Below are 12,616 nucleotides of genomic sequence, written 5' to 3' on the forward strand. Positions count from 1 at the left end.
AATCGATTGAAAATGGAAAGAGTATTGCTGACAGGCTGGATAAGAAAGAGCACTAAAAGTAAAGCAACACATGGTAACATTGGAGGAGGCGCAGAGATCCACAGCTCTGTCGCCCCTTCACAAATTTATGGATGTGTTGCAAAGTAGTGGAAACAGTGAATGTGACCAACTTTGGTCAGATGAGACCAAAGTTAGGTCTTGTGGCCTACTTGCAAACATAATCATATGAAGGAAATCAAAGACCAGATCTCATGGTGACACATGGTGGTGGCAGCTTAATGCTGTGATGCTTTATACAGCAGGGACAGGAAAGTTGGTTAGTGTTAGAAAAACTGCTGTTCACAGAGACCCTCCATCTGATTTGAACGAGCACATAAACTCTTTAGCAAAAAGCACTAAAAGTTCATTGTCCTGTAGAGATTTTTCCCATAAAAACTTTCAGCAAAAGTGGACCTACTTTCATACCTTTTCTGTCAGCCGGCACAAACCATGCACTACTTTGTGCTGGGGTGCCATATAAAGACACAATTAAATAGAGCTAAGCAAGAAGTTACCTGTTGTTTGGTAAACATAAATGCATCTTTATTCAGTTTCTTTTCCAACATAAACTTAACAAAATAAAGCACTGCAGCTTGCCTTTGAACGAGTTGAAAACGTGTTGATTTTCCACTTTCCTGAAGTTCAAAGCAGCTAAAATTCCCGTCAAGCGAGCACAGAGGATTTGGTGATCTGTGGCGAAGCAGATGCTGCTGCGCCACTCTGAGTCCGCGTAATTCACGACACTTGAGCTCTAAACCGGGCAATCTGGACAAATAAAGTGCTTTTTTTGTTCCTCAGATCAATGAAGTCATGGGGCCCATCCTGTTTTAGACAAATGTAGGTTTGTTGCCATAGCACAGTTACCTGGGAAACCGATCAGCTGGTTTAAACCCAAAGATGGAGAGACAAAGAAAAAGACAGAACACGCAGCACTTATTTTCTGCTGCGCTGCGTGTGTATTTATATCCTCCCGAACACCAACCTGTTCTTAATCTATGTGTTGACGCACAAAAGCTGAAGCCATTTGCAGCCTGCAGTTTTTTTTTTTTTTTTTTTTATTTGGGGACGCTCTTACATATCCTGTCTTGCCTCGAGAATCACCGATGCACTCAAAAATGGATGCAACAGAAACAAAATCAGAAACATTTCCCCGAAAAAACAAATAAACAAACAAAGAATCACAAAGATGAAGTAGAGTTTGGGCTGCATAAAACAAGCTCTATTCCACTTGTGTAACTTCAGACGCAACCAGTGCTCCTCTAACTGGTTCTACTGGGAGAACACGGAGTGCCACAGGTGGATCTTATTGGTCAGCCGAAGCTTCTGTGCTGTCCATAAAAACGCACCACAGGAGCTCAGGAGCGGAGACCGAGCGTAAGGGCGCAGAGCAGCCGCGCCACGGAGCTCACAACACGGCCGTGTGTCCAGAGAAACACCTGTCACTGCAGGACTACACGCAGAGGAGCGCAAAAAAAAAAAAAAAAAAAAAGGACGCCACGCTCTGAAACAAGCTTGTGAGTACATCCATATGAAATATGAGTTGATTTAACTTGGCACCGAAACGAAATGTGTACGGTTTGGGGAGCAGCGGAGATGGAGACAGGAACCATTTGCGCACCTGTTGAGCCGCTTTGTCGTTTGTAACTTTTTAAAATAAAATACTTTAGATATGGCAGAAAGAAAACAGTTAGTTTATTTAACAATCCCAGTTAATAAAATATGCTTTTACTCAGACTAGTTTATCAGAATTAAATGAATTTTGTTCTGTTATGTGAAATCACTAAAATAAAATAAAGGGAACACTGGTGCAGTGGCAGACTTTTTCTTATTTTGCCCTTCTCTCGGGATAATGTTATTTATCCCCGAAGTTAAGTTATTCCCCGTTTTGATGTCGATATGCATGAATTTAATCCAGATATCTTGTAAAGTGCATTTTATTTCTCTTCGCTCCAATAACATTATTCTTCTGCATGTCCCACGCTTTCGAACTGAAAAAGGGAAGCAGGCATTCAGTGTGTTGGCCCCCACAGCGTGGAATCAGTTGCAGTCTGAACTTAAGATGTCGGAAATGATTTCACTGGACTTATTTCGAGCAGTTCTTAAAGATAGGCGACAAGATTCTATGAAACAGTGTCATTGTTTTTAAATTGTTTTTATTGTTTTATACTTGTGCATATGTATTAATTGTTTTTATCTTGTAACCAGGTTGCTATGTAAGGCAAATTTTTGCTCAGGTCCCTCTTGAAAATGAGATCTAGATCTCAACGGGGTTTACCTGATTAAATAAAGGAATATAATGCAGCTTACCTGATCTTTCAGAATAACCGGAATAGTTATCTTATTGACACCGTTTAAATTGTTTAAAATAATTTCACATGTCCAGGGTTTCATTTATTCCCCGTTTTGATGTCGATATGCATGAATTTAATCCAGATATTTTGTATAGTGCATTTTATTTCATATTGTCCATTGCAGCCACTTGCTGTTCAAGTTGCAACCAGATTAAACGGATCAAATTTGCATTATATGACTGTTTATTCTCGATATGCATTTAAACAGAATGACAGTTTTTAAACATGATAGTCACATGAAAAAACGAAAATGAGAGAAATGTCCATTTGTTCTTTCATGTATAATAAGTGCACATTGCATTTAATTTCATGCATATAAAAAAAAATCACGTGTTATTCACATAAAACGATGCATATAAACAAAACTGTATTTTTTTAGTTTAGGAAAAAGTTTGGACACTCTTCTCCATTAAAAGCTCTGTAGCCTTTTCCTGAATTTGGCTGAAATAACTTCAGTTAGATGCTTCTTGTAGCATCTAGTTGCCTCTGCAGGCTCTGACATCAGTCTGAGGAAGGTTTGCCTCATGTTTGAGGGTTTTATTACACATACAGCCTGTTTTAAGTCTCCCTACAGCCTCTCGTTGAGATCAATATGTGGACTTTGATTTGACCCAGGACTTTCCTTTGCTCTGTTCTTTTCCCGTCCTCAGTGGGTATGTTTAGAGTTATTGTCGTGTTGCAGGACCAGTTGGTGGTCTTTTATGTTTTTCTTATGAAGCAAATCCTTGCAGGCCTCAAAAGTACGTCAAACTTGTTCAGTCTGCTTCCGATTGTAAAGGCACATGAACTTCTGTATAAACAACACCAAGAGTAACCTTTTAGGTGTTTTTGGAGACTTCGTTTAACACCTTGTAGTTTGCTGTTGGAGTAAACCAGATCCAAGGTTGGGTGCCTTTACTGAGCATGTTGTTTTGAACATGCCTCTGCGTTGGACCGTTTGCTTTCTTGGTAATGGCTGATTCCAAGATCATTGGGGACCTCATTAAACATTTTACTGGTGTTTTAGGGTGAAGGTGCTACAACCTTCTTTCTGAAGGCCTTTGTGAGCCCTTTCAACTTCACCATGATCTAATAGTCAGAAGCCCTCCAAGCTAAATGTCTGAGGTTTAAACCCGCTTTAGCGATGAGGAGCACCGAGTTTCTCATCATGTGGACCTGATGTGATCCACTTCACTCAGATTTAGCCATTTTAACAAGGAAGAGATATGAAAGTGCTGATTTATAATTGCTTTTTCATAATCTTTCACCAGAATGTTTAAACTTCTGCTCTGCAGATTAATTTGTTTGATTATTGATTTTAACATTTGTTTGTCTAAAAATGTGAAACTTTTAAAGGATTTCCTATATTTTTATTTTTTATTCTTTTTTGCTGATAGCTGATTCTTTGCAAATTGCTGCTGAATGCAACAATTTTTTGTGGCATGGAGGCTGGTATTAGATAACCCCAGTTTGCTTTAATGGAGACCTTCATCATGTCTGCATTGTTGGGTTTAGTGTCTCCCATGTTATTTTTGACAATACCACATAGATTTTCTTCAGGCTTTGGGTCACACAGTCCTGCAGAGCAATAAATAGCACTGATTGAGGGTTACTGGTACATGTGGAAACATGCTGAGTTGTCCTAAATTGGCTTTTTAAAAAAAATAAAAATAGTCCAAACTCTGCTGTTCTTTAAACACTTTTTCTTAATTTAATTTTTCATTAATATGCTTGGAAACAACTCCTTTGTCAATTATCTTTTGTGTTTTTTACCTCTTTCTGAAGGAACTCAGTGACTGTCTGCTGGACAACTGTCAACTCAATAATCTTGTCCATTATTGTGCCATTATGTAACTATAACATGGCAGTTTCTGCTTAAAAATATATTTTCTATTGGCCATATCCAATATTCAAAATTTAAGAGAAGTTAAATTTGGGGTTTTCATAACTCATGCCCATAATGAAAACGACTTTATTGACATGTTTCAGCAAATACGTGGGAGTTTAATTGCAGACTGTGTTTCAGCTTTTCAGCATTCAGGTGTTTTCATCCCCTCTCTCTGTTGGAGTGCTCATTTACACTTCTCTCCATTCAATGTGTGTTATTAATTACAGAGGCTCCTGAGTGAAACCTGCTCCCTTGCTCCTGCCACTGTCTGGTGGGAAAATGTGGGTTCTGGATAAGATCCGTGGCTCGGTGGAGACCAGTGTGCTGAGACAAGGAGACAACGGTGACAGAAAGGCTCCAGCTGCGCCGTACAGCAACGTGCTCACTCCCGACAAGATCCCAGACTTCTTCATCCCCCCAAAGCTGGTCAGCTGCCCTCCAGAGCCCGAGACGCCAAGCATCAAGCCCAAAGAGGGGCTGCAGCCGTCCACTTCTGAGCAAACCATCAGCAGCAACAGGAAGATCAGCAGTCCGAGGAGCCCTCGCCTGGTGGCCAAGATCGCAGGAGATACAAAGAACCTGCTGAGAGCAGCGAACCGCCACATCATCCAGATAGAGAGTGCGGATGACGTCGTGGCTGGGGACACCAATGCAGACCCTCAGTCGCAGACTGCGATGTCTCTGCCGTATGTTCCCAAGACTCAGACATCTTATGGCTTCGCAACCCTGAAGGAGAGCCCCCACACTCGACGCAAAGAGTCCCTGTTCCACTGCGAGCTGACCAGTCCCATCACTTCTCCAAACACCCAGAGGAAGACTCCAGGGAAGGGCAGTGAGACAGGGAACCATCTGACTCCCGCTGACTGCAACACCTCCCACATGAACCCCTACCGGTACTTCAGTGGTGGAGAAAGTGACACCTGCTCTTCCGCTGAGTCCTCTCCCTTCAGCTCTCCGTTGCTGTCCCGCTCCGCATCCCTCCTCAAGATCTTCACGCATGAGACGCAGGCCAAAGTGGTGAAAGCCAAGCGGACGCTGGCTCGCCACAGCTCCCTGTCAACAGACGAGTGCAGCTCGGCCGAGCCCAGCCCCAACATCCAGCGGCGGCTCCGCGTCCCGTCCCTTCACGGCGCCGGAGGAGCGTCTGACCACGGCCTCCAGCGGGAGCACACCATCAACCTGCACAAGGGCGGCACGGTGAGGATCAGCGCCAACCACGACTCCGGCACGTCACGCCTGCTCATCCGAGTCCTGGTGGCTGAGAGTCTGTACGACAAGCACGTCGACATCAAAAGCATCAATTGCTGCGTGTCTGTGTACCTGAATCCAGGCAAGCTGCAGAAGCAGAGGAGCAACATCATCAAGAACAGCCGCAACCCAGTCTTCAATGAGGACTTCTTCTTTGACTCCATCAGCTCTGTTCAGGTGAAGAACCTTTCTGTGAAGTTCAAGGTGGTGAACAAGGGCACCAGCCTGAAGAGGGACACGCTGCTGGGAGAGAGGGAGGTACCACTAGCAAAGTTGCTCTCAGGACTCTAAAACCACAGCAGATGGAGCTTAAGTTGATAACTTGGAATTTTCAAAAAGCAGTTCTGATAAAAGTTTACAAGCAGTTACCATCTGACCTACTGTAGATGACTCTTTAGGCATCTTACTTTAGTTTAAATCCAGATCAGTCAGTCATCGTGGCTGAAGCTGTTGTTGCTAGTCTGAAATTAGCGACCAAAGTGGATTTCTACAGTCTTGAAACAACTCAGATCTCAAAAACAGCACTGTGGTTTATGAAAACTTGATTTTAATTACAGAGTCATCTGTGATTACTTACATTTTACACAGGAAGTGGGGGCAGCACGTCTGCAATGATCTTCCTGTGTGAAACATAAGAAGAGAGAAAAACACAAAAAACTGAGATCTATTTCCTTAATTTGCCTCGTTTTTCCATCCCGTTAAAGCTCTGAGGTTCTGGTACAGTTTTGTGTGGGTCCTCTCCTGACCTACTTCTGTCAAAGCTGCTTCTGACCTGAAACATGCTTGGCCCTGGTTAGACCAGCTGTTAGCTTTAGGCTCTGGCACCAACAAACTTGGGTTCATAATTAATAAAGATGCCAAGAGTTATTTATTGCAGGTAAGCTATTAACCGCTTGTGACCTTTCCACAGAACCTCTTCTGACTGAAACTGTACTTTGGTGTTTGCACTGTTTTCTCCATCACTCATTGACTTTAAGGAGGAAGAATCTATGAAGAAGAAAAGTTTTTACCATAAGCTCAGAGAACGACCTCCCTGGTGTACACGAATGGAGGATTTACTTCACTTCTTCTCCTAAAAATGGATTCTCATCGAACCAAACTGAACCCAACAGCACCAGATGAATGTGGCAGATGAAAGCTCTCCATTCTGAGCACGTCTCCCGGCCGAGTGTCCCGAGCCAGACCCTGCTGGTTCAAAGGTTGGACGGCACCTGTGCGTCAGGCTGTCTGCTGTCCTCCAGCGCCAACGTCCTCATTGTGGTTTTATTATTGTAATGTGACTGAAATCCGCAGCAGCGCAGGAGTTTTACATCGCCTCCACCATCTGCGAGCACAGAGATGCTTTTGAGAACGAGTGCGCGCTTTGAAGTGGCCCTAGATCCTGATGTGCAAATGATCCTTTGATCTGCACGGGGAAGGCAAGGAGCGAAAAGAGTGCCCACATTTACATGCACATCAAAAATGGAATTACAATATGATTGATTAAGCAAAGGACTGCAATGATCTGATTAAACTTGATTAAAACATCAAAATTAGAAATGTTACACAACAACCAATACCTGCTTCTTCATCAGTACCGCACTGTCTCAGTTTTGCTCTCACAGACCAGATCCAACCAAGGTTAAAGGCTTGCCTTGCTTCAGAATAATTAGTTTTCTCTCCAAAACTGATTATGCTAATATAGAGATGCCTGTTTAAAATCACAAAATAGTTCTTCCTTTGGGGGCTCCCAATAAAGTTTTAGTAGAATATATTTTGACAAACTGAAAATTCACTATATAAAAATATATGAAGTAAAATGCTGGCACCAGTAATTCTAAATCAATTAATGCCAGATTATTACATAAATGTGCAGTTATTTTATTTATCTGATTTTCAACATTGTGAAAAGAAATGATAAAAAAACCCACTAAATCTAAATCGATATAATAAAAAGTTGATAAAGTAGAAGATTCAAACATCAAGGCAGACAGGAATATGTCATGAAAATACAATTGATTTTTCAGATCTATTGTGAAATCTATTGTCTAGATCTCTGCAAGCAACAGATCATGCCTGGATGCCTGATGTCCAGGCTTCAGATTACATGCTGAAAAACATGCCTACATATCAGAAGTTTATGCTAATATGTAAACAGCATTTCCTCAAATAAGGTCGTTGTCAAACCAAATGTCATTTTCTGAGATTCTGTGTTAGGACAGATTTAGAAGGGTTTTGTGATAAATGTGTCTCTTTTGATGCTGAGTTAGTGGAGAACTGGACAGGACTGAAAGAAAAACAAAGAGATGCATTGAGAGCCTGGATTAAACTTGAATAACAATCTGTTTTGAGGAATAATAATATTATTAAACCTTTGTATATTGGATAGCAGATAAGCTCAAAACTCTAAACATTTCTGTATGTAAATATAGTTTTAACTGCTGTCCCTTAAAAGGCCCAGTATAAACTGTCTTTAATTTTTTCTACAGTTAAATATTGTAATTACAGAACTATTTTAAACAATATTTCCCTACATGAAACCCTAAGAAAGCAAGTGATACATGCCAGTGCAAAAAATAAAATAAAATAAAATAAAAAATACACAACCACACACTTCTGGTGGGTCAGGAGACATTTTTGAGATTAAGGGTTGGCAATACAAAAAAAAAAAAAAAAACTCTCAGTTTTACTGAAATTACCTGTAAAAGTAAAAATGCTCTGAGTGAAACGTAGGAGAAGATTTATGCCCAATAACATTCCTGAACAAATGTATCCCATTGTTTGAACTATTGCAATCTTGTATCAAGGACAGTTGACATAATTTGACCCTAAAACATATTCTTGTTTAAAAGGTAAACAAAAAGGCCACCACTCAGGTAAAGTGCACTCTAGTGATATAAACGCTAGTTTAAAGGAAGAGGAACAAATATCAAACTGATGCATTTATTCGAGAGCATAAAACAGCAACAGGATCAGCAGCAAGATGCATCATGATCTTGCTGCTTCGGAGGATTTCACTTGAGTTAAATTCCGTCTTGCAACTCCAATGGTTTGTTCAAATCCATCATTAGAATCAGAAACTATTTTATTCAGATTCAAACAGCTTTTGGAAATCGCCAAGGAAAAACAAAAACAAACAGTTGGACGCTCTGATTAGGATTTTTTATGGTGTGGGTGAAGGTGGGTGAACAACAGATGAGTGTTTGCAGTAATAAATGTAACATATCTATCTGTTTGATGAAGCTTGTTTAACCACATGATTGATTTTCCAGCTGCAGCTGCCCAGTGTGGGCAACCTGATTAAATCTTGTGCAACCAAGCAACAGGCACTCACTAAATTGGTACATGACTATCATCAGTCTGACTGCTGATACCTTATTGGGCTCTCATATCAGCTTAAACGCTCTTAAATGGGCAATTTTTCTCCACTTTAATCAAGCCTATTAAATTAGCACATGTTCGGTAAAACTTTGAATGCCGCTTAAGCACATTTTGAGTGATGTTGTTGGCAGGAGGACAAAAGACAAGTTCATTAAACTCATTAAACCGTGTAAATGTTTTTTTAAAAAGTCAGTCGTCGACGTATGCAACCAGTCTTTAGCCGTAGTGCCTCTGTATTAGCAGTGTGCATGTAAATGTGTTACTTTTTAAAATATATGACATTAGAGCAATGGCGTCAGTGAGTACCAGCAGCATGGTATCAACAGGTCACTGGTGTTTGCATGACATGCTCAAAGTTTTCTGAAACCCTAAAGCCTTACTCTGTGTGTGTGTGTGTGTGTGAGAGAGAGAGAGAGAGAGGGATGGTGAGAATGATTGGTGAGAATGATTGAGCCGCATGATTTTGTCCAGAGTTGTTCACTTTCTATGTATGAAATGGAGTATTTTTTATTTTTTTGTAAAATGCTTTTGAAACTTGCCGTACGTTGGATTTGTACTGTATCTATCTACTCACTGTAAACAGGAGTTACGTTTGTCGAATGACTTAATTATGCACCAGCTAGCAAGTGCTGACGAGCAAAATCCGAGTTTCAGCTTTAACGAAGCCCGTCGGTGAGGGAGAGAAAACAACAGACGATACAGACAGCAAAGCGGCACAGAAAGCAACATGACTCTGTGCTCAGGCGTGAACGGCAGCCCGATCCTTTTCTGTGGCTTCTGGAGGAATTGCAAACCATTGCAGCAGAGAGAGAAAACGAGTGATGCTTCTGTTAAAGACTTTTCCTCTGCCCACCTGCAGCTCCCCTGTTGATGTGCTCTATATTACTTCGCTTACAGTGATTATGTTGGCCGTTCTCTGATGGAGTAGATTTGGTGAAATGTTGTAATCTCTGCTGCCTTCTTGTGTTGAGCTGCTCGTAGTCTTGCTGTACTTTGGATTCAAGCTCCCGGTAAAAACCAAACTATATCTCTGAGGTTTCTTCTAGAATGCCTGAACTTTCTCAGATGTGGCTGTGCTCAATTTTAGCATTTTTAAAAAAAATTGTGCTTTTGTACATTGAGGTAAAACTTTGCTTCACTCAGAATGAGTGATTCTTATAGTAATGCACATGATAGCTGTGATTTGCTGATTGTTTGATAGTGTCTTTCTTTTAAAGCTGTACAGTAGTGCTCTGCCACGTTTTAGTCCCTGTTTTCCGAACAAACTATTGCTATTAATGGTCCATTTTACATGAAAACTACTTTAAAAGAAAAATGAAAGTTTAGCTTTTATTTTATAGGCAATTGAAAGTGTAAGCCTCAAAATAGATAAAACATTTATTGCACCAGCACAGTATCAAACAGAAATCCAAACTTTAACTCCGCGATGCTTACTCAATAATGAAAACAATGTGCTAGTGAATAATTGATCTCTTCAAAAACGTTCATAATTGTTAATGTACACTTCAGTTAATAAGCCCTTTATTTACTTTTAATCAGCCTTTTATTTAATCAGACTTTTGTGACTTTCAAACTTCTTGTAATATTAAAATGACTTGAAACAGGGGCCTGTTTCTTTAAGACACTCTTCAAAATGGGAAAGACAAGAGAGCATGCCATTTTTAAACTAAACTTCTTAACTTTAATACATGATCAATTTTAGGCTACTTTTTGAATATTTTATTTTGCCACCTATTTTTACTGATAATGGTTCTGACCCTGATTGAGCACATTGACTCCTGTGAAACATTTGTAAATTATGATCTTTAATAATCACAATTTCGGTACGAGTGATCTCATGTTGGACACACATGTTGACTGACAGATATTCACGCAATTTTTTTCCACAATAATACAGATTGGGAAACTGGAATACCAAGGTCCAATGCTACTTGACTCGCTATTGGCTGGTGTTTTCAAAGCAGCCAATCCTCGAGTGCCATTCATTTTCCTTATTTCCAGAAAGAAGGAAGACTATAGATTTGAGCTTTTCTGGAAAAAAAGACAGTTTTGACTGAAATTGGCAAATATGAGTGTTTTTAGAGGATTGAGGTATTTGAACATTTTAAAGTTCGTAGAGACTGCGGTCCCAAACTCCTGTGAATGCCTGGGGTCCACATACCTAGGAGCAAGCAAAAAACACGCAATCAAAAAAATGTTCAAATCCTCAGACTGGTACAAATTGGTGCCTGGCAGGAGGAAAGAGTCCAGGCTTCTTTTTGAGAAAACCTCAGTTTTTAAATGTTGACATGACCAGCAAACAAGGCCCTTCACTGCCTTTGCAGAGACAATTAAGTTACAATGTCAAACACCTATTTAGCTTTTTAAAGAAAGTAAAAGACTGATTGGATTATCTTTTGCCAACTTTTTATCTTTTACAACAAGTTAGCGCCACGGTCTAGATGAATATCAGACACAGTGAAAGCAAAGCAAAAGTTGCAGTTTTAAATCTCACTGAGTTTTGAAACAAAAATAACATTGTGTCCTTCCACGATTACATTGTTCTGCACCAGAGGTAACTGTAGGACATGCAGAAAACTCTCAGGCAACACGGAGGGTTTGAGTCACGAGTCAGTGATAAAGTTGTCAAAGGGTGGTGTTGAAATAAACCTGAAGAACCACAGGTTAGTTCTCCACTCAGTTTCCCCTCAGTCAGCAGAGTTCACAGCTCTTCTGTCTGAGTCCCTTCTGCAACGTTATTTAATTTTTTTATTATTTGGTGTTGTTTGGTTTGTACTTTCTGCTTATTTTAAGCACCAAAAAATTTTGTATTAAGGAACCTGGAAAACAAAAACTGCTTTAAACTCAAACCTGAATCTACAGAGGAATTATCAGCATTAACTTTCCTTAATGGCCATCCTGCTGCTGTGGTTCAACTCTGTCCACTCAACAGATTTCTAATTAGATAAAGGCCAAAGAGGCTCTACTGATGGCAATTTAAATAAGAAACCCATCAATATCCATGTATGTGTGTTATACTGACGGTGACTTTGTTTCCTTTCGGCTTGTTGAGATTTTGTTTTTAATGAAAATGTAAATGTGCTGATGTTTTTACTTTTTTTTCCCTGTCTCGAGAAGTTTGCTCTGACAGATGAAGCTGAAAAAGTGCCAATCCTATACTTGACTCTTGATCCTTAACTTTTCTTTAAACATAGACCAGTTGCGTAGTAGTTACTGTTGTGTTTCTGATCTGTGTGGTTTGATTACATTCACACTGTGATGTTATGACAACTGACAGCTGTTCTCTGTGTGTGTGTTAATGGGTTGGAGATGCTTTCAATAAAACGTCACTGCAATCACTGGTAATGTCGTTGTTGACTTTTACTGTGATCTTGAAAGAGAGAAACACTTACCGTGTTTGAAGACCAGCTCTAAAGTTGCTGGTGTTTTTTTGTGTAAAACATTTATTCCACTCAAACTTTTTCATATTTTCTCCCTTTCAAACATTTCACTATATTTATTGGCATGATAAATAGAAAGTGCTGCACAGAGGGTCCTGGGTTTGAATCTCACACTGCTGTCTTTTTGCATGTTGGTCTTGCTCTTCAAGATGCAGTTTGTTTACTAATTATCTTTAACAAACAACAAGGTGGTTGAAATATTTGAATAGGCAAACATTGCGTCCTTGGAAGTGCTTAAAATTGTATATTTTTGTCCATCTTTCAGCATTGCCTGCTCTTTCCAATTACCTGTTGAATGCTGTTTTTTGCTC

The 12,616-nt window shown here is 40.1% G+C and overlaps 1 protein-coding gene across 1 annotated transcript; it reads left to right on the top strand.

Moving 5' to 3' along the window:
• Positions 1-125: 125 nt before the first annotated feature.
• Positions 126-12,210, top strand: LOC114151384 (C2 calcium-dependent domain-containing protein 4C). Its single transcript, XM_028028553.1, has 2 exons — positions 126-1,553; positions 4,485-12,210. The coding sequence occupies exon 2, from the start codon at positions 4,537-4,539 to the stop codon at positions 5,794-5,796; it is 1,260 nt and encodes a 419-aa protein (XP_027884354.1). The 5' UTR covers positions 126-1,553; positions 4,485-4,536; the 3' UTR covers positions 5,797-12,210.
• The last annotated feature ends 406 nt before the right edge of the window (positions 12,211-12,616 follow it).

Source organism: Xiphophorus couchianus, chromosome 9 (assembly GCF_001444195.1).
Source record: "Xiphophorus couchianus chromosome 9, X_couchianus-1.0, whole genome shotgun sequence".
Classification (NCBI taxonomy): domain Eukaryota; kingdom Metazoa; phylum Chordata; class Actinopteri; order Cyprinodontiformes; family Poeciliidae; genus Xiphophorus; species Xiphophorus couchianus.